General features: G+C 32.3%; 1 protein-coding gene across 1 annotated transcript in view; it reads left to right on the top strand.

The window, feature by feature from the left end:
- The window catches only part of LOC115877484 (cytochrome P450 4c3-like), a 30,695-nt gene extending 5,603 nt beyond the window's left edge, over positions 1 to 25,092 (top strand). The window contains exons 2-8 of the mRNA XM_030893661.1: positions 3,508 to 3,705; positions 4,502 to 4,687; positions 17,556 to 17,929; positions 20,984 to 21,052; positions 21,109 to 21,277; positions 22,911 to 23,081; positions 24,671 to 25,092. Coding sequence (XP_030749521.1) covers positions 3,508 to 3,705; positions 4,502 to 4,687; positions 17,556 to 17,929; positions 20,984 to 21,052; positions 21,109 to 21,277; positions 22,911 to 23,081; positions 24,671 to 24,834 — 1,331 coding nt within the window. The 3' untranslated portion in view covers positions 24,835 to 25,092. The remainder of the gene's footprint in view (positions 1 to 3,507; positions 3,706 to 4,501; positions 4,688 to 17,555; positions 17,930 to 20,983; positions 21,053 to 21,108; positions 21,278 to 22,910; positions 23,082 to 24,670) is intronic.
- Positions 25,093 to 25,328: the final 236 nt, after the last annotated feature.

The raw sequence follows: 25,328 nt of genomic DNA on the forward strand, positions 1-25,328 counted from the left end.
TTATAAACTACACTGGCTTGGATCAAATAATATGGAATAGTTTTTCTATGTTTTGCAGCATTACACTAATGGGAATAACTTTAAACTATAATAGGTGAGGATAACTAAAAAATATAATATGTGTTTCAAGATTTTATATAGAAAAAAAAACTAAATACCTTTTTGGGGGTTCGTAAGTAAAACTAACGCTTAGCTTAGTTTTCTTTACTCTTTCTCATTACATAGGGCATTGTGGTAAAGACGTAATTCCTTTTTTTTGCATAGTTTTTCAATAAAATATTGGATATTCTGAACAAGATGGATTTAATAATAAATTCTGACGTATGTGAGGGTCAGTTGTGACCTAAAAAAAGACTTACATCCAGGCCATTTATATTTTCAAATGTCAATGTTGTCAATATCTTTCTGTGATCTTTTCGATGTAAAAAGCTTGATTCTTTTTCCAATATTTTACTTATAGTGAAGTAAGTGTAAGCAGTAGCCATAAATACATCCTCACTAGAGTAACAGAGGCTTTTACCACTACCGGCCTTTCAGGCTAAAGGTAAACAATTTAATAATGCGCTGCCTTCGCCGCCATATTTGCCTTGCCCATATCATGTTGATTGGCCTTGAGTCCAGGTGGTGGTGTGTATATTTGCATGAAATGAAACGTTTAAATAGCCTAAAGTTCTATAAAGGTTCCTGTAACTTACAGTTACAGAATTAAATTGTTCTGTTATAGTTCTGTTATTGCATCAACATCATCGTGCTCACATGCTGTCAATAGTGTCAATCAACGTAAATCTAAACTTCTGCAGTGTTGCCACTTTGATATATAATATGTAATGTAATACATATACAATACATGAATTAATTAACCATGTGACATTCAAATCAATATAGCTATAAGAATGTAGGTATTTAGGGCACTTAATTGGTAATTTAATAGGTCATCCTTGTTGTTAAGGAAAAACTTACCGTAACCATGAAATATGACAACATGACGGATATTAATTATTAATATTTTATATTGTATAGTAGCTACTTATGAAGCATATTTGCTCTTTAACCATTGCTATTGACACAAAAATGTCATATTGTCAAGAATCCATGTTGGAAGTACAAACGAGGCCTTTTTCTGGCGGCCATTTTGTGAAGAAAAGGGAAAAATTGTGTTTACTAGCATATTTCTAATAAAGGATCAACGATAAAGGTGGAAAGCGTTTTATTATTACTGAGAAAGATATTAGGATAAAAAATTTACTTTTTATTTTTGATTTTTAGTTTTTTTTTACCATATAAAATTTCCAGAACTATGATAATAGTAAGATAAATTGAGAGCGCGTCAAAAATATGTTATTATTACCCACATATTTCACCATAAAACTTGTTTCGCATTAAAATTGTCTTTCTTGACTCCACAAACCAACTTATAAAAATGTGTAATGACTTTTCAGATTATATTTTATTGTTTTAGGGTGTCCATTTTAATTTCCGACCAGGTAGTAGTGCAGCGTTATAGTTTTGTTTATAGTTATACCAAACAGAAATACTAAAACGATTTAAACATTTTTAAATATAGTACCATGCAACAAAATAATTGCATAATGAAAAGTTTATGCACACTTTAAGAATATTAAACTAAAAGTTCTTTTGTAGTCCTTTTGCTATACCAGTAGGTACTCTAAGACAGCAGTTTCGAACTGGTACAGAAATTTTATAGGATTGTTTTGTAACCATTGTTTTAAAAGTTCTGTAAGACATCTTAGAATGTTTATACAACAATTCTATAAATGTTTTCTGCAGAAGTAAGAAAACAATTAAAAGGCTACCCCAAAATAATTTATACATTTATCTGTAGAACCCTATTCTGTGTTCCTAAATATGCATTCTGAAAAGAAAATTAGGACTGCAAAATTTTTATAAAACCAACATTTTATGACATCTTTTTTATGTTATTTATATTTGTAAATACTTAAATTATGTTTACATATCGTCGATAAAACATAATTTAGGATGAGATAAATAGGTATAAAAATATCACATAATAAATAGGTATAAAATATCACCATCACATAATATTTCTTATCTTCTAAATAAAAAACATCGAATAAAAATATTTCTATCGAAATTTTCAATTTGTTAAAAATATAAGTTTAGATATCAACATGATTTGCGAATATGCGTTTTTTGCTCTATAGGTTATATTGACGATTAAATATATAAGCTTGTGCATACAGACAACAGTGATTAGAGATTAAAATTAAATACCTTCTAAAAATAAGACAATTTAATTAACAGATAACAAAGGCTTTAAAATGATGAGGTTTTTCAACCATTTATTATATCAGCAACTGCCTTTCTTTTGTGCATATTATGTCATTTTAAAGAACACAAATATCTGCAAAACCGTTAAACATTTAATAAATCTTTAAATACATAAAATATTAATGTTTTAATTATGCATCTGAAAGAAAAATAATATATAGGGTGTTGCACTGAAAAAACAAGAGATATTCCTTTTTAAATATTGCAACGTTGGTCGCGCCATAAAAAAAATCTTGTATAAGAATATGTGAGTTCTCCTTCGCGGATTTAGGTATTCTATTATCTTTGGCATGCAAGAAAATATAGTTAAGTATTAATATAGTTTTTGGTTTTATATCTATCAAAAATAGTTGATAAAATAGTAATTTAACCGCAAGGGTAGATTAAACGATTAGATGATGATTAGAGACTTTAACAGCGAGGATAGGTTAAAAACTTTATTTCTTCTCGCACGTTTTTAAAATGCTTTTTTAAAAAATACAAAAATTTTTGTATTCCTTTTCATAAGTTATTCGAGGTTTAAATGGAAGCAGTTTGGATATGGCGTTTGTCGCCTTAGCCTGAATATCTGTTGGTAATTTACTTATTTCGTTTTGAATCATTTCTGGCTCCTATTCAATAAGCAATCGACACGAAAGAGAATTAAAAAATATTGACTCAAAACTGACAACTAAAGAGACAGCTTTATTTATTTGTCAAATTACATAGAAACCAACGCCAACCCAGCACAATATTTTTTCTACGTGTAATAAATTCCTTGAAATAATAATTTCTGAATATTTTTTAAAACGTAACTCGCTATGGAAAAAATATTGTTGTATACACGACGATAAAATTGCATAATCGTCTCCCGAAATTAATTCACTCGTGATTTTATCGCTCGTGAATTAATCTTTTCGGTCGACGATAAAATACTATTTTATCGCCTTGTATAAAAAATAACTATAAATTCACTCCAGATTTTAACCACATTATGTATATACCGTTTTTAACCAATTTTTTTTCTTTTTTGACAATTCCATATTTGAAAAGAACATCAGAACGTTACTAAAACATCATAATCCAACAGACAGTATAACATTAAAGAGTACAGGATGTCCCAAACACACAAAAATGGGATTCCCAATACACTGTATTTAATCTAATTTCTATTATAACTGGACGTATATTATAAAAACAGTTTATATGTTATTTTAGAATCGCTGACACGAATGCAAGAAGTTCTTCTGGAAAATGATGGTCTTTGTTACGTCGAGCTCTTGTATAGACCGATGATACTGATATCGAATTACAATTTCGTGGAATGGCTCCTCTCATCCAACACTCTCATAGAGAAAAGTCTGGACTACAAATTTTTGCATAACTGGCTGGAAGATGGCATTTTAATATCTACTGGTAAGATGATTTTTTGTTTAATTTATTTAATAGAATATAGGTCTCTCTTCTTGTATTAGGGAGTGGATCATTCTCTTATGGATTTTTTTTACAAGAAGTTAGAATTTTTTTTTAGAATTTAGAATGAGTGGGAGGGGGGTTAATCACTTCGACCTTACAGATCCATTGTGTCCCCCTTTCTTGAATCATAACTCATCATACAGTCCCAGGGCTTTCTACACAAGAAGTTAAAGACTGCTTTTATTGATTTTAGGTTTGCAGGACTAGGTTTAAAAATCTTTTGTTCTTTATAACAAAATTATATAAGGATTCTTGCCACTTAACTGCTTATATAGAAATTTAATTCTACGCTGTTTTTGTCATAATGTGGATCAACCTGCTCTCACTACCGGTTTCGGAGCCCTACTCCCTCATGAGGTGAGCTTGGGCCGCTTCATTGCACGCAGGCCGCTATCTCCCGTTCGGGACTTAATATCTAACCGACACTTTCCGACAAGTCGGAATTAACTATCTTTGCGCTGTGGTTGTCATTTTGTGAATCTGCCGAAGCTCACCTGATGATGGAGTAGGGCTCCGAAACCGGTAGTGAGAGCAGGTTGATCCACATATGACAAACACAGTGTAGAATTAAATTTCTATATAAGCAGTTAAGTGGCAAGGATCCTTATATAATTTTATTTTATACCTATACTGCAAGAAATTTGTTTTCTATTTGTTCTTTATAACTTATCTATGAGTATTAGCCAACATAACATGTCCAAAAACAATCATTTAATTTTTCAAATTTTTAATTTAGGTGCAACATGGAAGAACGGTCGCAAGATATTATCACCAGCTTTCCATTTTTCGGTGTTGGAAGAAATTGTGACAAAGTTTGACAAGCCAACGTTAATTCTGATCGAATTATTAGAAAAAGAAGTAGGCAAGGATAGTGTCAATATATACTCATATATTAAAAATTATGCTTTGGATGTTATTTGCGGTAGGTACCTACAATTAATAATGACATAGATAACTTCTTTTTTCAAAATTCGGTCTACTAACATGTGCAATGCTGTTAGAATTATACAGGGTGGACCGAATTGAATTCAGGAAACTGGCAGCATATTCTTCAGATAAAAATAAGTAAAACAGTTAGTATAGATATGTCTTAAAATGCTTCGTTTCAGAGATACAGGGTGTGTAAATTTTAGTTTTATTTTGATTTTTTTCCAATTAACTTCTGAACTATTCTCGATATTTGAATTAAAATAGGCGTTTGGGAGTTTTTTGAGTGAGAAATTTGATTTCTCCTGTCATCGGTTCTTCTGAGATCGGCATTCTCCTCAGCTTGATGTGATACAATGTTGCCAATGTTGCAGATTGCTTTCTTTTAATTTTTGTCTATTTTTCTATGCCCTCGGGTTTCCACAATCTTCTCAGAGTAGCCATCAAAAGCGATAAGAGAAAAGAGAATTGGAACTAACTTTGAAACGCAAGTACTAATTATTTTACGATGGCCATTCGTTGGAAAAGTGTGGTTGGATTGTAAATATACTTCTGTTTTATATCTGTACAGAGATGTTCATTATCCCAAGAGGTTTTACTTTTTCATTTTATTTTTAAATTTGATAGTTTAAGAATGCTAATACATAATGCACTCTATATTATTCATACACATCTTTTTTAACAAGTGAGAGTGGCTTTTTTCATCTGTAACTAGAGCTGTACTTATATTTACAATTTAAATATAATGTAAAGTCAATTTTTTATTATCGGAGTTGATATAATTGTTGAATTCGCTATCTATATGACATTCAACTGGAAACTAAAAAACATACCAGACATTAAAGTTTAGTAATACATTAAGAGTTTTGAAGTACAAAAAGAAGGTATTTACAAACAACCAAAAAACACTAATTTTCAATTGACTATTGAGCCCGAAGAGTTTTTCAGAGAAAAAAAAATTAAATAACAAAAATTATAGTAAATTGTTTGTACCTACGTTAATTTTTAATAGAAAGATTATTTACAAAAAGTTGATATTTTTAAAGTTATAAATAATAAACCGTAAAAAATCCGTTTTTTTCACTTTTTTGCATTTTTCTCCATCTTGCACATCTCGGATTCGAACTCAGCACCCTAAAAATATATAAAATAAAATAAATCAGAACGACCCCAAATTTTCCTACAAAAGAATTTTTTTAATACAATTTGACTAGACTATTATTTTAAGAAATGTGCGATTTGAATAGCAAACAATTCTTCAACCAAATCTTGTAAATAAAGTAATTATTCTATGTTTGTTTTCCGTCTACAAAAGCTCTTAATTAATGCGACACGTGTACGTTCAACAGGTATGTTGACTAGAATGTCAATGTTAATCATTACTGTTTTTTTTCCACGTGCATTTATATTTATTTATTATAGCAAGTACCTATATTTATTTATATCTGAAGTGACTAAGGAGAGGTCAATGAATAGGTGATCTGATTAAAATAGAAAAAATATAATAATTAAAAGAAAAAAAACTGACTACGGCACTGGATTGTGCTTAAAAAAGTGCCTTATGAACGTTTTTACAGAATTTTATTTGTCCGTGAAATAAAAAAGTTCGGGCAATTTTCAAAATCGTCGAGAATTCAAAAAGTTATTAGCCCGTATCTCATTTGACAGTGAAAGTATTGACAAGCGATTAATGTCAATATGTGTATATTAGTTATGTGGTCAAAAAAACCCTGATCTTTTTTATATATTTAGGTAATTAGAATTTAAAAATTGGAGATTGCCACTTTTGTTAAAAAGTGGAGATTGCCAGTTTTGCCTCTACACCCCTCAATTATATTAAATCTTTGATAGAAAGGCATTTCGTCCATCTGTCTCTAGTGAGGGAAGACTAAAAAAAATATCATATTCCTTTATGAAAATCGATTTGCCTAATTTACCTTTAAAAATACAATTTTGCCATTGATACATATCACTAGTTCCTAGTCAAAAAGCCAACTGAAAAGACTCGAATGCAAAATTATTTCCCTTGTGAGTACGCACACTGCAACGCGCCGAAACGCGGGAGACGGAAAAAAGTTGCTAGAGAAGTCTTCCGACTTCTTGACGGAAATCCCGCGGCGCGCTTCTGCGCTCTAATGTGCGTTGGTCCATTTAAATACATGGCAAGCAGACAAAAGAAATTTCCACATGGCGCAGCGCCGCGTCGCGCCGCGGTCTAGTGGGCGACAACCTTAACTGGAATTTAAATTTTGCGCTGGGGATTCAGGTGGCAGCTCTGCTGTAAAAATGTCAATTTATTGTGCATTTATTTATTTATTTCCTGACATTGTCATCCGTTTTGACACTTTAGTTGTGTATTACGAGTTTTTGGTTTAAATAAATAGTTTTATGATACTTTAAGCCTGACAATGTTTACTGGCAGACCCTAATAGCCGTAAAAAACTTTATTAGAATATTTTGAACGGGAAAGCGGTAGTAATGGCTCTTTATGTCCATTAAGTGCTGTTTAGAAGGTGAGTTTTGTTGATGTAAATAATAACTGTTTATATATTTATAATTTTGTTTCCTAAAATATTTTGATTAAAAGAATATATATAAAAGTGGGTAACGCTGGCGCTGTGTCGATTAAGCTTAATCACGCGACTAAAAGTTTATTTGGTATGAACTGTATATTGGATTTTTTCTATCTAGTCAGGAAATATGTTTTCTCTGTTAAAATATACCAATTTCGACCACCCTGTACATACTTAAATAATAATTTTGAATGGCAAAAAATACTTAGACTCTATAATATCTTCTTATTTAATTAAGAAGATACTTCTAAGATATTTAATTAAAAAATATGATTCTGGAAGAATTTGGCATAATTTTGTTCTATGTATTGTTTACATTATGTTTGTTTACTAATTTTAATTCAGTATCATTAATTTTAAGTGGTATTTTATTCAAGGACCATCAAATTACACATAAATATTTCTGCTTTCACGCTAAGATATATAAGTTAATAATATATTCAGTATTTAATATATGTTTACAAGTAAGACGGTCGTGTTTGCCTAACTTATAAATCCTTCTAGCTGACTCACGCTATACCTTGTATTTTGTTTCCTTGCTAATTTTAATATTCTGGGTGTTGAGTACGTCGATAGTACACCGGCTTGCCGCTTAAAGGTTGATTCTCACTATACCTTCTTTTTCCCTTTCATATCCTTTCGGTATTTTTGATTGTATTCTTACGAAAGTTTTATTTTAAAAATTTGTATCTTTTGAAAAAGGTAATAGATTTAATTAAGAGGTGAAAGAATAAATAAATAGCAAAATGTTAACAGAGCTGGTACAAATGTAAGAGCTTGACAACGCTGTTTCCGATACGCTTTAGTCCGTCCGCCAAAAAAAAAAAATGTATGGAAGGAAAGGATATGGAAAGGAAAGGAAACGGAACGGATAGTGTGCATTGTTCCATTCATTTACATGATATCATATTTTATGCAAACGGAAGGGAAACGGAAAGTAGCTGATACGGGAGGTATAGTGAGAATCAACCTTTAAGCGGCAAGCCGGTGCACTATGGACGTACCTTTAGTAGAATAAACTGTATGTGGTTGTATTCCAGTGTAAACCAAGTTGGCAAACTACTGAAATATATTGGTTAAGTACGGAATGGTTCGGTAAAATAGTAGAAATGTCAATTATTACTCTAAATAAAAAATATCTTTTGATTATAATTTTTCGTTAGTTAGATATATTTCTTATTTTAAATTACAGTCATTAGACTATTGCGTATTTTTAATGATATAAACTTTAATAAATTAATACAATATACACTTGACACAAATTGTTAATATAATTTAATTATAAATTATTAGCTACAGTGGCGGACTAAGCCTGTCGGGGTCCCGGGGCGGCGGCGAAGCTAAAATGTGGCCCCGGTCTGTTTAGATAATGATATATTTCTATTCACATTTTGTAAAAATTGAATGACGTATGTATAATGGTTGACAAAATTCAAGTATTTATACAGAGTGTCCCAGGCTGAGCCTGCGTTAGAAGTTTCTAGAAAACTACAATATCTAGATACGAGATTTTGTGCATATTGTTACGGATTCCGTGGGTCCACTATTTAAACTCACGATAAAATACTTAACGAATTTATTTGTTTCACTCTGTACACACAACTTATACTATTTACAACACAACTTATGCAACTACTATTACTCTAACGGTATTTCGCGGTATTATCAAACTTCAGACTATCTTCAGACTTTAGACTTCAAACTTCAAACTTGTCCAACTGTCAAAGCGCGGGCCTTATATACCCCCTGGCGGTTGTTTCTAGATTTTTCTAAAGAATTCTATAATTTTCTTTACTTTCTGGCGAATGCGCCAGGTTCCTCAATGCACGTTGCGATTTTAGCAGTATGCAGTTATGCAACCAGTAATACACCTTGACATTGCCCCCTTCTCAAATTTGATCGTCCCGATCAAGGTTTCCTGTCTGGTATCTCTTCAATCGATCCAGATGAACTACTTTCATCTTACTTCCAGGGCTGCGTTGAATCCGGTACACAACATCATTTATCCTCTTGATGACAGTATAAGGACCTTCCCATGCTGGAGTTAACTTTGGTGACCTTCCTTTCTTGCGCTGTGGGTTATACAACCATACCCTATCGTCCTGTTGAAATCCCGTAGAATTAACTCTGAGGTCGTAACGAGCTTTCATCCGATCACTGGCTAGCGCAATCTTACATTTAACGGTCTTATGAATTTTCATTAACCTTTCCTTCAGTTCATCCGCGTAGTCCTCTACGTTTGTGGTGCCGTCGTCTGGTGATCCGAACACCAAGTCACAAGGCAACCGTAATTCTCGACCAAATAAAATCTTCGATGGTGAAAGTCCGGTGGTGTTGTGAATTGCACTTCTATATGCCATTAGGAATAGTGGTATATGCTGATCCCAATCTCTTTGATGTTCATCCACCATTTTCGAGAGATGTTCTTCAATGGTCTTATTGAATCTCTCGACCATCCCATCAGACTGCGGATGTAAAGCTGTTGTCCTAGTCTTGTGAATACCAAGCAGATCACACATCTTCTGGAACAGTCTTGACTCGAAGTTCCTTCCTTGGTCAGTGTGAAGCTCTAAAGGAATTCCAAATCTACTGAAGACATTATGACTAATACTTCAGCTACAGTCGATGCTTCTTGGTTTGGAATGGCAAAAACTTCTGGCCATTTACTGAAATAATCCATCGCCACTAAAACGTACTTGTTGCCCTTGTGCGTTTCAGGGAATGGGCCTGCAATGTCAACAGCGATTCTTTCGAATGGCAGTCCAACGTTATATTGTTTCATTTTTCCCCTAGATCGAGTGCTTGGTCCTTGGCTGGCTGCACAAATTTTACATTGTCGACACCATTTCTTGACATCTTCGCAATAATCCACCCAGTAAAAGCGATCTCTCAGCTTGCTCAAGGTCTTGTTTACCCCAAGATGGGCTCCAGTTTTACCACCGTGAATTTCTTCCAATACCTGGGTAACTTTCTTCCTTGGTACCAGTAACTGAGTTGTTACTGTGCTGCCATCCGCACTTTCCCATGTGCGCTTTAACAATCCATTCTCAATAACCAGTGAATTCCACTGAGCCCAGAGAGCTTTGAAAACGAGCCCTCTGTCCGCAATATCCTGCCACGGTGGTCTCTCGCCGTTACCTTCCTTGAGCCGTAGTATTGCTCCGATGTCTGGATCTTCCATTTGATCTTTCCTCAATTGTGTCGTCGTCCACTGTTCATCGGTTCCAAGTTTAAAACTCCTTATCCTGATAGTGCTTTCGCGATGTTTCATTTTCTTGTCCAAGGTAGCTCGTCGTCGATCTAGGTCGTTGTCGATAATTTGTACCCGTCCTACACGGCACCCAGCGGTTTTCTCCAGTTTCCCGAACACAGTCTTCCTGGTATCACCAGGTATCATCACAATTTTCGATGATCTTTCTTCCATATTTCCTGGTCTCTTCTCTTTAGATACAGAAAATTCCTCATTTCCGATTTTCAGGATGTTTCTATGGTGATCAAACGAAAAACCATGTTGACTGATCACATCCATACCCATGATAAAATCATCTTCAATGTCTGCCACTAAAACGCTATGCCGAAACTTCAAATTCCCTAACTCCAATTCCATGAAAGCCTCTCCCCGTACAACCGCCATTTCCCTCGTAACTGTAGGTAAATACACTCTTCTTCTAAGAGGCATCATCTTCAATCCTTGCACTGAGTTAGTCCGCACCAACGATACCATAGCGCCTGTGTCCACAGTCATTCGAATTCTTCTACCATTGACCTTCCCGTTGATCACCAAACTGTCAGTGGTTTTTCCTAGACTCCTAATGGAAAACATCCTAGGGGCTCTGTTTTCTTCAGCCAGTACTCGCTCATTAGTGTTGATTTCCTGGTGCCTATGTTCTCTCGATGGTAAACGGAATCGCATTTGGACGCGGCAATCCCGTTTGATGTGGCCATTCCTGCCACATCTATAGCACCTCATATCCTGGAATCTTCTTTGGTTCTCTGTCTAGGTGTTGTTGCTACTCTTGTTCACTAGTAACTCACATAGTTTACTAAACATCTCCTCCAAACGTATGTGAGAACTTCCGGGCTGTTGCTCGACCGTTACCGATCTTATCTTCGGTCTAGGGATGGCGCTAAAAGCAGCTTCAATTTCTAGCGCCCTGACCAGTGCTTCGCTGCTGGTAGAAAATCGGGATATTTGCAGCGCCCTCTGCAATTCGTTGTCCCTCAGTCCGCTGATAAAGCACTGAGCAGCCAGTTCTTCCCTAAATCCTTCCGGTGCTTCTGGATACGCTAGGTGTACCAGGCGACGTAAGTCTGCTTCAAATTCCTGCAGACTCTCTCCGGACCTCTGCAGGCGTGTCTTGATCTGTGCCTGGTAAAGTTGGCGTCGATGTTGGTCGCCATATCTTCTGTCCAGTGCAGCGACCAAAGTTTGGTATTCCTGTTGTTGGGCTGCAGGAATAGTTTGCAGGAGTTCCAGGGCAGGGCCACGCAGCGCGATGACAAGTGCCGCTGCTTTCTCCTGGTCAGTCCATCCATTGGCAGCAGCCGCTGCTTCAAACTGGCGGTGGTACATCGTCCAGGTGGTTTGCCCATCGTAGGTCGGGGCCTTGAGGTTCGCAGTTCCATGAACGCCAGGTGTCCTTACTTGTACCTTGGTCTTCTGTAGGTCCATCTCTAATTTTTCTATCTTCTGCTGAAGGCGCTCCTCCAGATCTTCTACAGCTTTTTGGAAGTGGTTCTGTTGTTCCTGGCAACGTACTTCCAACATTGATTGTTGCTTTTTTTCCATTTTTTCAAAACTTTTCTTGATACGGTCCTGCTCTTCAAGTTTTTCTTCTTGTCGACGCACTTCAAAACCTTGTAAAATTTTCTCGAGCCGGTCCTGTTCCTCTTGTCTTTCTTTCTGATAACGCGCCTCTAAGCCTTCCAGAATTTTCCCAAGCCGGTCCTGTTCTTCTTGTTTTTCTTGTTGTCGTTGTAATTTTTCCTCTTCCTTAACTTTACGTAGTCTTTCTTGTTCTTCTTGTTTTACTTGTTGTCGTTGAATTTTCAAATCTTCAAAAATTTTCTCAAGCCGGTCCTGTTCTTCAGCTTTCTCTCTTCTCATATTCTCCATAAAATCGCCCAATAATTTGCTTACTTCTTCCATTTTCTTCGCTTGCTCTCTTGTACCAACCATAAAAATACTCTAATTCGGTCTAAAAATCTTCCAATCCACTTACTTTCTTCTTAAAATCCTCTTGAATCCCACTTCTGACACCAATTGTTACGGATTCCGTGGGTCCACTATTTAAACTCACGATAAAATACTTTTTTATTTGTTTCACTCTGTACACACAACTTATACTATTTACAACACAACTTATGCAACTACTATTACTCTAACGGTATTTCGCGGTATTATCAAACTTCAGACTATCTTCAGACTTTAGACTTCAAACTTCAAACTTGTCCAACTGTCAAAGCGCGGGCCTTATATACCCCCTGGCGGTTGTTTCTAGATTTTTCTAAAGAATTCTATAATTTTCTTTACTTTCTGGCGAATGCGCCAGGTTCCTCAATGGACGTTGCGATTTTAGCAGTATGCAGTTATGCAACTAGTAATACACCTTGACAATATCATTGTTTCACAATGAGATCTATCGATTAAAAATATTTTCAATATGGCGGCACTTTCGGTGGTACCGGAAGTTGACAGCAACTTTCTTATTTTAAATGGGTGACCCCATTTTTTATTACATACTTAAATTTTCTGTAAAATTTGAGTGAATTTTGATATTAAACACTCTATATCTACCGTTAACCGTTTTTGAGAATAAACAATATTTATAATTTTTGGAGGAAAAAAACTGCCTGTCAAAAATATGTATATAGCCTAAATGTCAAATTTAGTGATTGCCACAGCCACTGTATAAAGAGAAGACATGTGGATATTTATGTCAAAAATTAAATTGTTCGAATGTCATATAATAATGGCCGCAGCTGCCATGGAATTGAGCGATTAAAAAATTATCATAAATCATTTTTTTTTTCAAATGGAAATCCACTTGTTTATTTCACTCGTGAAAAGGCTTTCGTTACTTTCGTTTTTAAAATTTGTTACTTTTTGACTATACATGTTCCTGTACCTAAAATAAATCGTTTTTAAGTTATTTTAGATTTTAAAGCATATATGTTTCTTGATTTTAACCAGAAGCCTATGATATCGATAATCGTTTCCAAGCTAACTTTGCGCTGTTTTTTTTTTCGATCTTACGGTATATTATTAAAATATTAACTATTAGATATCACTAAAGAACGAAAATAAGAGATATATTTATATAAACAAAAGATGTTATCGTGGGGACTATAATAAAAAAGAAGAATGAAATTATTGGGCAAACCTACAGTAAGATTAGCCATGAAACATGTATGGGTAGTCGTATTTTAGCTATGTTTCATGACTAATCTTACTGTAGGTTTGCCCAATAATTTCATTCTTCTTTTATGTTTATATAAATACACTTTTTAAACTTTTAAGCAGCTGTATAGTTATAATATAGGAAATTCAAATAATTCATTTTCTGACAGATGGAAATAAATTGTCTGACTGTTTGACACTTAATATCAAAGAAAGCTAGATCACATCAAGAAAAATATACGTTTTCAAACTAAATCTTAAATAACTTAAAAACGATTTATTTTAGGTATAGGAATATGTCTAGTTAAAAGGTAACGAATTGGAAAACCTTTTCACTAGTGAAATAAAAAAAGTAGGTTTCCATTTGAAAAAAAATTATTTATGATAATTTTTTAATCGCTCAATTCCATGACAGCTACCGCCATTATTATATGACATTTGAACAATTTAATTTTTGAAATAGATAGCCCCATGTCTTTTCTTTACGTCACAGGGGCTGTGAAAATCCCTAAATTTTACTTTAAGGCTGTACAAATTTTTTTGACAGGTAGTATTTTTCGTCCAAAAATTTTAAATATTTCTTTCTTAAAAATGCTTTCAGGGAAATACCGCGACAAAATATCGCGATTTTGTAAGTCCCCCAAAATCCGAGGGGCCCCTTCGTTGTCTCAGGCCCGTGGCTCCCGTTATACTAAAGACTTCACTGCTCATCATCAGTAATTAAGCTAGAATACAAGTTATGCTGTGCATTGGTTCTAATTTAAAATGTTTATTCAGTAAACATAAATATTGAAACCATTGAAAAATAACTTAAAAGCTAAAATAAATAAATTCAGTCTCAAAATATATAGAAAATAATAATTATTCGATATTTTAAACAAAGAAAATTACTCCTTGATTTAATTACCCAAATAGAAAATGCAATTGACAATTACTGGGGCCTGATAATTGACAATTAAGTAAATATCTGCTTTCATTTATACTGTTAATAGTTGGCGTATACGTATGGTTTGCATACTCCACCTACAAACTGCTTTATAACTACTGAACACATATTGGCCTTCTTTGCCAGTTGAATAAAAAATTACTTATTAAGATTCGGAGGCCCCCTAAAATATGGGGCACGGCGCGGACCGCCCTTTCCGCCCCCCCCCCTAGGCCGCCACTGATTAGCTATTTGCCCATTGTCATAAAAATATACACTTTTAGTCAAAATTAAAAATACATTTTATTTATATCCATATTTAGGTTTAGTTTACTTCAAAAGTTTCGCTGCATTTTGGTGGTTGTTAAAATGCAGGTAATTTAAAGAAGAAGTAAATACGAGACCAAGGTCCTTACGTAATGTTCGTTATTACGATTGTAGGTCATGGTTATTTTGCCGTCTGGGACATAACAAAGTGCATTGAATAATGTGCATGTGCATGGTTAAATAAACTCATTGAAATTGAAATGCTATTTTAGGACCAAAATATTTACATTATTTTAATGATTATTCTGTCTGAATTTTGCTGGGATGTTAACATAACCTTATTGCTTCTCTCTTTTAATTATAGGAAAAAAAAATTAAATCATTTTTTTCGAAATTCTGCTAATAAATCCATTATACAGGGTGGTCCGAACTCTATTCCGTAAACTTCGGCAGCATATTCTGCAGATAAAAATAAGTAAAAAAGTTTGTATAAATGTATGTCCTAAAATGCTTAGTTTCGGAGATACAGTGTGTAGAAGTTTCATTTTTATTTCGATTTTTTCTAAATAATTTCTGAAGTAAAGTCAATATTTGGATGAAAATTGGTGTCTGGGAGTTTTTTGACATGAGAAATTTGATTTTGGTGTCAATATGATTTCTACTTGTAGAGGGCACCACCTGCATATTTTTTAACTGGTTTGAAGAGTAATAACTTTTCATCCGTACCTGTATAAAACTACTGAGTAAAAATATATACATTTGCGACGTTTTTTACGTAAAAAAGATCTCTTGGTAAAAATCGCTACGAGTAATGGTTCTCGAGATATTTGGAATCGAAATTATCAACACCTGTCATCGATGGTATAAATTAAACAACGTTGATAGTCCAGTCAGTGGGGTGTTTTGCCATACAAAAGGTGGTGTAGTAGTAATTTTTTTATATGCTGTTAAGGTTTGGGTCTTGACAAAAAATCCAAGTGTTTGACCTTGGGATGGGACCGCTCGAGCCGCCGCGCCATCTTGGATAGAAGGTACAGTGACGAAAAGTTGAACATATTTTCCAAAAAAAAATAGAAAAAATCCCCAATTTTGTAATTTTTCCGAAATTCTCGCTATTTTTTACATAGGTATAAACAGCAGCGGCTGGTGAGGTAGTGCCACGGTGCCACGGTGCCACGGAGCGAAAAAAATATGTTATAACCTTCATATAGAAATGAAAAATAAGGTAGTGCCTTGGCGATTTATTAGCGTTTTCTTTTCTTTGATGGTCCGGGTCGTTTATTAATAACGTTTTGAGTATTGTTTTCGGTGTCATCGTAATCGGTGCTTATGGGAATATATTGCTCTTCCATTGTTAAGTCTTGGTCATCTTTGTCCTCAATGTCGATGTGAATCTCCGGGACATTTTCGCATGACTGACCACTGCAGAAGCCACATACAACGGAACACTTCAACCCAGCTTTCCTGCAACCACATACTGCGCCGCATCCTTTTCTACAAGTGCATGAAGTGAATTTCAATAAGTTGTCGGGTGCTGCTTGTTTTGTCATGGTGAGTGAAACAAGCCCATTGCTGCCCAGTTTCCAGCCCCAGTCTTCACGTTTTTTCTCGATTCCATACCATTTCTGGACATGATGATATGTCCTGAAAGAATGATACCGCGCAGCATCCTTCGTTGGTGGCAATGAAGCAAGATTGGATTTACTTTTTGTAGTTGATCTACAAAACGTTGGTAGCGGATTTCTTCTAAGGTGTCGTCTTCCAAGTTGCCACCATACAAAGCAACGAGAAAGCGTGCTCCAGTATCTGCGATGTCCTCTGGTGTGCATTCTGATGTTTAAAAATGCCAATGTTGTCACTGAGTCCTGCTGTTTTCTGGAGAAGCAAACAAAACTTCATTTTTCCTTGGTTGAAGATTGACGATGTCGTGTCACAGCCACTAAAAGCTTGGAGAAACAAAATGTTCTCAGCTACTTTTTTATGTTTTAAACTATTAGCTGAATATATTCTTTCAGCAATTTTGCCTTTTCCTGGTTTGCGGAGGTAGATGTTTCCTTGAGACAGTGCCAATGCTGTCAGAAAAACGAGAAGGTCATCGTCTTCGCAAACTACGAAAACAACATCAAATTTTGGGCACAAGGAAATCGCTGTTCTGGCAATCAACACATCAGTATCTTTTTCCGCCTGGTTGACAGTAATAGCAGCCTGCTGTTATACTTGATACTTGATCAAAAAAATATCGATATCTAACTTTTATTCCAACATTTTGATCGTAAAATTAACCGCTGCGGATATATTTTGAAAAATACAGTTTTTTGTATCTTTAATTCAAGATGGCGGCTCGAGCGGTCGCACTCCAAGGTCGAAAACTTGGATTTTTCATCAAGACCTAAACTTTAACAACATATTAAAAAATTACTACTACACCACCTTTTCTATGGCAGAGGCCTATAATGGCCCCCCACTGATTTGACTATGACTATTTTAAGACAAATCGATACTTTAAATAAAAAAATTTAGATGAAAATGCATTTCATACAAAAACGCAAGACCGCAAGAGTCTTACATGCCTGGTGCTAGTCTTGCGTAAGTCTTGTACTGTCGGTCTTGGTCTTGCAGGTGTAACAAGACCAAGACCAGCCTCGCTCATCACTAGTGACATTGTGAATTATACTCAGTTAGCCACTTTGTTTTGTAGAATCATCTATGGGCATTGAAGTAGAAGCTCAAAAAAATTCCCAATCGACCTACGTCAAATCTGTCGACTCTATGTGCAATATCGTGGTGGACCGGGCCTTCAATCCGTTAAAAACCAAAGACTGGCTCTATATGCTTACACCAAGTTATTACAAAGAAAAGGCTTACGTGCGATATTTGCATTCGATGTCCGATAAGGTCATCAAAAGCAAGAAAAGTAGTCGACAGAATGGAATCAAAGAGGATAAGGATGATGATACAGGACGGAAAAAGAAAAACGCATTTTTGGATCTTCTTTTGACGTACAAAGACCAGAATGGGGAGCCTCTCTCAGAGAAGTTCATTCGGGAACAAGTTGATACCATTATGTTTGCTGTAAGTACTATTATTAGGGTTTATATTATAATATACAGGGTTGTTCACATACGACACGGAGTATTGTAGCTAAACAATTAGATTTTTACAAATTGTAACTTTTGGGTTCGTTGAAGGACTATTAGAGCTACAATTTAAAAATATTTTTACAAGATACAGAGTGTCTCGAATGAATAAAAATATCAAAGTTGTATATTTTTTTAAATGGAACACCCTGTATATTATTACATTTTTGGTTTCTATGATTAAAATAAAGGTAAATTTGATTAAGGTTTATTACCCTTAAACCTTACCGTTTTTGAAATATTTTCAATTTTGTGAAATTGCAGTAAAAATTTTAAGGCTTCATTTCTCCAAGGGTATCAAAGTTTTTAATACTAAATATTTACCGAAGTATAATTATTGATCAGTTATTGTATTGCAATAATAAAAATAATACTACCTCATAGAGAGTGTCTAAAAATTTATTTTAAATAATTTCTAGCTTTAAACGGCAATAAGTTGTTTAATTTAAATATAACACCCTGTATATTTTAGGAGAATCAGATGCACAATTTAATTTTCTAGCAAATTGTATTATACCATTTTTACCTATCCCTTCAAGTTTTCATAGAAAATGCATTTTTTTATAATTTAGACCTCATTTATCAATATATACCCATGGAATATTGGCATTTTAGATTGTTTTTAAGGCAACAAATGTACAGGTGCTAAAAACGATAATATTACCAGCCTATTGGTATACAAAAATAAAACTATTTAAATCTTAAAAGAGTATACCATTAATTAAATATACCACCATTATTTCCGCCAAAATATTAATTAATTACATATTTAATTGTATTAGTTAATGAATTCTCCTAAATAAATGTGGATTTGGAATCAGAAAATTATAACAACAGAAAACGAACGTCTCTGTTGTTATAAATAAGCATCCGTCAAAAAATGAAATAAAATTTTTAAGGTGTTCATTTTACCACACCGTCTAATACACATACAAAATTAAGATTTTTGGTATTTGTAGCAATTATTATTAATCAACGCAAACAGTCAATTAATGTAGTTTGAATACTGGAATCATATTAATTGGTCCTCTTTTTACAAATATTTACACAATTTTTTTTAATGACATAAACGAACTATATCGACAATATTAGTACCCTTGTAATATTGTACCCTTTAAAAATTTGTGACATCTTTAAAAATAATCAAAAATGTCAATATTCCATGGGTATATTGATAATTGAGGTCTAAATTATAAGAAAATGCATTTTCTACGAAAACCTGAAGACATAGGTAAAAAATGATAAAATACAATTTGATAGACAATTAAATTGTGCATCTGATTCTCATAAAATATATATAGGGTGTTCCATTTAAAATAAAGAAGTTATTACCGTTTATAGCTAGTTATTATTTAAAATAATTTTTTAAACACTCTGTATAAAATAGTATAATTTTTATTATTGCAACACAAAATTTAGTAAATAGAAATACTTCAGTACAATATTTGGTTTTAAAAACTTAAATACGCCTGGAGAAATAAAGCATTAACATTATTACTGTATTTTGACAAAAACCTAAATATTTCAAAAACGGTAAGATTAAAATGCGGTAAACCTAATCAAATTTATCTTTATTTTAGTCGTAGAAACTAAAAATGTAATAATATACAGGGTGTCCCATTTAAAAAAATACAACTTTGATATTTTTTTATTTATTTGGGCCACTCTGTATCTTGTAAAAATATTTTTAAATTGTAGCTCTAATAGTCCTTCAACGAACTCAAAACTTACAATTTGCAAAAATCTAAGAGTTTAGCTACAATACTCCCCGTCGTATGTGGTGAACAACCCTGTATAGTAGGGTATTAGGAATAAATAGAGCCAATTGCCAAAAAATAGATATATACATTTGTATCCCTCTTGGAGTCTAAGGCTATATTTTACCTCAGTATTGTGAATGTTAATGCCACTGACTTTTTATACAGGGTGTTTCAAAAAACATGTACCATTTCTCGTGGGAAGATACCTCACGTAAAAATAAGATTTATTTTTCATATCAATATAGGTCCGATTCTGCTTTGTTTCTCAGCTACAGGGTGTTAACGTACATACGGGTTATCACTGGAATGTTTTTTCTAAAAAAAGCATGTACGCCACTGACTTTTTTTCTCTTGTTAGCGAAATAGTGGAAGCAGTATAATGCCTATTACAAGTTGTCTCTTGATATTTTGTCGATTTCGGTCTCTTTGATGAGATAAACGCAATTTTATTAATTTGCCTGGATCCAAGTGTAATAGCCACCTTTAAAAAATAATATCACTAAGTTGCTCAAATAAAATTATATCCTCAAGATATAAAAAAAAATCCTCATCAAAAAATATTAAAAAAAGTTCCTATAAACATGGGTATAGAAATGAATAGTTTTAGATTTACAGGATGTAAAACTTTTTAAAATTATTTTTTTTGTAATTATCTTAAATACCATTATTTTTTTATTTGAAATTGCTGAAGGTTGGACTAATAGTAATAATACTTAATAATAAATTAGGTACAATATATAATTTATTAATTTTATTAATTGTAACTAATAATACTGCGTTTATCTCATTAAGGAGGCCGAATATGACAAAATATCGAGAGATAACTTTTAATTGGCATTAAACAGCCTACACAATATTGCCAACAAAAGAAAAAAAAGTTAGTGGTATACATGTTTTTTTTTGAAAAATATTCCAGTGATCACGCATATGCAGTATGCACGTCTCTGATGAATTTATGGACACTTTTTTAGCATTAAAATATGTAGCACTTTTTTTTACTAACTTTTACCCTCAAAATTTCATTCGAGTCACTAAAAGTACTTGAAAGAATATGATAATAAATCGAAATATAGAGTTAAATAAGACTTTAACACCCTGTAGCTACGAAACAACGCAGAATCGCACCAATGTTAATATGAAAAATAAATCTTATTTTTAAGTGAGTAATCTCCCCACGAGAGATGGCACATGTTTTTTGAAACACCTTGTATATATGTTTAATTTTTCAGGGTCACGATACAACTTCAATGGGACTGTGTTTTGCAATACACTGCTTATCGAAGAATCGAGAAGAACAGGTAAATTATAAAATTATTATAAATAAAAATACATCTCCAATTATATTACTTTGCAGGAGAAGGCATTCAAAGAGATAAAAGAAATATCCGAAGGCAAAGATAAATTTACATACGCAGATTTACAAGAAATGAGGTATCTTGAGCTGATAATCAAAGAAACTTTAAGGTTATATCCCACGGTACCATTTTACTCTAGAAATACTTCACAAGATTTTATATTTCAAGGTACTTATAGCTTATATTGTTGAACTGGTTTTTGATGTTCAGAAGTTTCAAAATTTAAAAAAAAAATAAATATATATATAATATCATACAATTAAAATAATAATTGTTAACGGTTCTGGGTTAGCTATTTATAATAATTTTAGTGTAAATATCTTTCGTTTAAAAATATGTTTTTCATATATTATATTATCTTGTTTTTCTATGATATGTATTAGAAAATATATTTTATTGGGTATATTTATTCTTATGAAAGTGTGAGGCTGCCAACATTTTAGAATATTTTCAGTAAAATTTATATTTTTTCTGTAAATTTAAAGAAAAAGATGTAAGTTTACAGAAGACGTGGAAATTTATAGAAAAAGTGTAAATTAGTAGAAAAAAGTGTAAATTTACAGAAAAGGTGTATATTACAAAAAAAAAATAATTCAAATTAAAAGTGTAAATTTACAGAAAATGGATAATTTTAAGGAACAAGTGTAAATTTACAGAAAAAATAAATTAACAGAAAAAGCGTAAATTTACAGAAAAAGTGTAAATTTACAGAAAAAGTGTAAATTTAAAAGAAAAATTAAATCAAAAGTGTATATTTACAGAAAATATGTAAATTCAAACAAAAAGTGTAAATTTACAAAAAACTGTAAATTTACAGAAAAACTGTAAATTTTACAGAAAATGTGTATATTTAAAGAACAAGTGTAAATTTACAGAAAACGCAAATTAACAGAAAAAGTGTAAATTTAAAAGAAACATTAAATCAAAAGTGTATATTTACAGAAAATATGTAAATTTAAACAAAAAGTGTAAATTTACAAAAAGTGTAAATTTACAGAAAAAGTGTACATTTACAGAAAATGTGTAAATTTAAGAAACAAGTGTAAATTTACAAAAAACGTAAATTGACAGAAAAATTTAAATTTACAGAAAAAGTCGTGTAAATTTATAGAAAATAATGTGTAAATTTATATAAAAAATAAAATATAATGTGTATAGTGTAATTTATAGAAAAAGTGTAAAATTAAAGAAAAATGTATAAATTTACAGAAAAGGTGTATATTAAAAAAATAAATTTAAATTAAAAGTGTAAATTTACAGAAAACGGGTAAATTTAAGGAACAAGTGTAAATTTACACCTTTTGTTTAAATTTACATATTTTCTGTAAATTTACACTTTTGATTTCTTTTTTTTAATTTACACTTTTTCTATAAATTCACACTTTTTCTGTTAATTTACGTTTTCTGTAAATTTACACTTGTTCTTTAATTTTACACATTTTCTGTAAATTTACACTTTTTTGTAAATTTACAGAAAACGTAAATAACAGAAAAAGTGTAAATTTACAAATAAGTGTAAATTTATAGAAAATGTGTAAATTTAAAGAACAAGTGTAAATTTACAGAAAAACTGTAAATTTACAAAAGAGTGTAAATTTACAAAAAAGTGTAAATTCACAGAAAAAGTGTAAATTTACAGAAAATGTGTGTTTATTTAGACATTGCTAAAGATATGCTAAAATATTCCCCAATGCTTACGTAGCTGCTCTATGCTTTCGTATATTCTAATTTCGGTAATAAAGTTTAGCTAGATTTAACAATATTATTTTCTTTTTAAATATAATTTAAAAAATCAATTTAGAAAACAAAGTAATTCCCAAGGACGTAACGCTCTTGACCTGTGCCTACGCAATTAACAGAGATCCGAAGGTATTTAAGGAACCTGAGAAATTTATTCCAACCAGATTTTTGGATACCGATGTAAAACCATTTTCGTACTTACCCTTTAGCGCTGGACCAAGAAATTGTATTGGTAAGAATGAATTATTACAATAGAATTCAAACGTAAACCATCTTGTCAATGGGTTTATACTCGTAAAACAAAGTTACCTAACCAGACAAAACAGTAACAGTTGTATGTTAAAACAAATTGATATTTGACCAGAAAAGTTATACAGGGTAAGACAAAATTAATATGGAACATTAGTCACTTTTAAAAGGAAGTTACTCCTTTATGTTAAACGGAACATCCAGTATATTATTCCGGTATTCAGTGGGTAATTTATTTACAAATATTATTAAGGTTGCCTACCCCTCATACAAAGATTTTCCTAGATATTTTAATTTTTATGATTTTGCGTCAGTAGATCTTTATTATTTGAAAAAATCTAGGTGGCTGTGATATACTTTTTGTTAATTTAACAAAAATTAAAGATTGTAGAGTAAAATACTCAACGGTAATAAAAAGAAACACGTTTAAAACATATCTTAATTATTACAGAATTAAAATTAGATATAAACCTATAATTATGTGACAAAAATTAGCTAGATGAAATCAAATGCTCAAAATGCTTCCTTTCCTGTTAACTGCATAAAATGATTGTCTTTTCAAAAGGATCTTTTCATTATAAAAGGCATATGTACAGTTCTACCTCAAAAAGCAGCTACAATAATTTCTCTCATGTTGTCGACAATATTTGGTCGAGTTTTGTAAACACAGTCAAACCAAACCAAGACTAGATAAAATCAGGAGCATTTAAGTATTCTATTAATTGGCGAATGCACACTGCATTTACCAACTAATAGAATCATATCAATTCTCTCTGATGTAGGATAAGTTTGCATTTTCGGCAAATTTCTAAGAATATTTTTTAATTTAATTGACACAAAATGATAACTAGTTGTTAAATTTGGACTAACTAGACAGCTATGTTGAAGTAACGTCAGACATATCACCAGCCACCTAGATTTTATCAAATAATGAAGATCTTCTCAGATCAAATCATGTAAATAATAACAATGTAGGCAACCTTAATAGTATTTTGAAGAGACATGAATGCTCCATTGAATATCGGAATAATATACTGGAGGTTCCATTTTTAAAAAAAAAGAGTAACATGCTTTTAAAGGTGACCAATGTTCAATATTAATTTTGTCTCACCCTGTATAACTTTTTGGATCAAGTTTTAAGTTGATTTAAAGGTCAATAGTTAATTTAACTACGTATTAGGCTATATCGGGTAAATTCCAATTTAGGTAGCTTTTATTGTAATTTAAAAATTGTTCTTTATTTCTGGAAAATGTTAAATATGTCAAAAACCTTACATTTTAGTCATATACTTCTCTTATAAAAGTCACCTTTATTTTTCTCACAGAATCCGAAAATCAATTAATATAGAGGATGTTCCATTACAAAAAACACAACTTTGAAATGTAACTTTTTTGGGGACACCCTGTAGAAATCTCAATGTTTTTAAAAAAGTGATCTGAATTAACCTACGTATGCTCAGAAAATTTAATTTCAATACAAACTGTCGTTCTCCTTGGAACCTCCGCGGCGTATGAGAGGCGCATACAGTTATTAAGCTTATTTTTTATTCTTTTTTTATTTATGTCTTTTAGGTCAGAAATTCGCTATGCTCGAGATGAAAGCTACGCTGGCCAAATTATTGCTGAATTTTGAAATTCTTCCCTCAATTCCAGAACATAATGTCATTCTATCAGCTGAAGCTGTTCTGAAATCGAAAAATGGATTTTGTGTAAGACTGAAGAAACGTATAATATAGTATTTTGTATAGTGATAATTTATTTATATATTATTATTGTTATATTAACTAATGTTGTAAAACAGGTTATAAATACCCTTAATTACCTGTTAAGTGGTGGAATTGTGTTATTGTTTTAATTATATATTATGGTACTATTCATCTACTTAAAACCCAAAATAATTTAGTGTAATTATAAGCAATGCATTTAATGAGTACCTATTTACAAGATATACGGGAAAGTCTATTTTTATACAATATACGAAACATAATTACATATTTGTTTAGTTTTCTTGTACCTATACTTTTCTGCAAATTAGAAAGAATTTCTGAAACGAAAATATATATTTTTAGCTATCGTTGAATATGATTTTCGCTATTTTTAAAAAATTGTTAAGGTGACTATACCGGGTGCGTCTCAAAAGTGGCTCACCTCCATATTTTTATTTAATTTTTCAGATAAAAACGGGATTTGGTATGTTAGAATATTACATAAAATAGGCTTGATTGACGTA

The sequence above is a fragment of the Sitophilus oryzae genome, unplaced genomic scaffold, assembly GCF_002938485.1.
Source record: "Sitophilus oryzae breed Bouriz unplaced genomic scaffold, Soryzae_2.0 scaffold_1494_pilon_pilon, whole genome shotgun sequence".
Taxonomy (NCBI): domain Eukaryota; kingdom Metazoa; phylum Arthropoda; class Insecta; order Coleoptera; family Curculionidae; genus Sitophilus; species Sitophilus oryzae.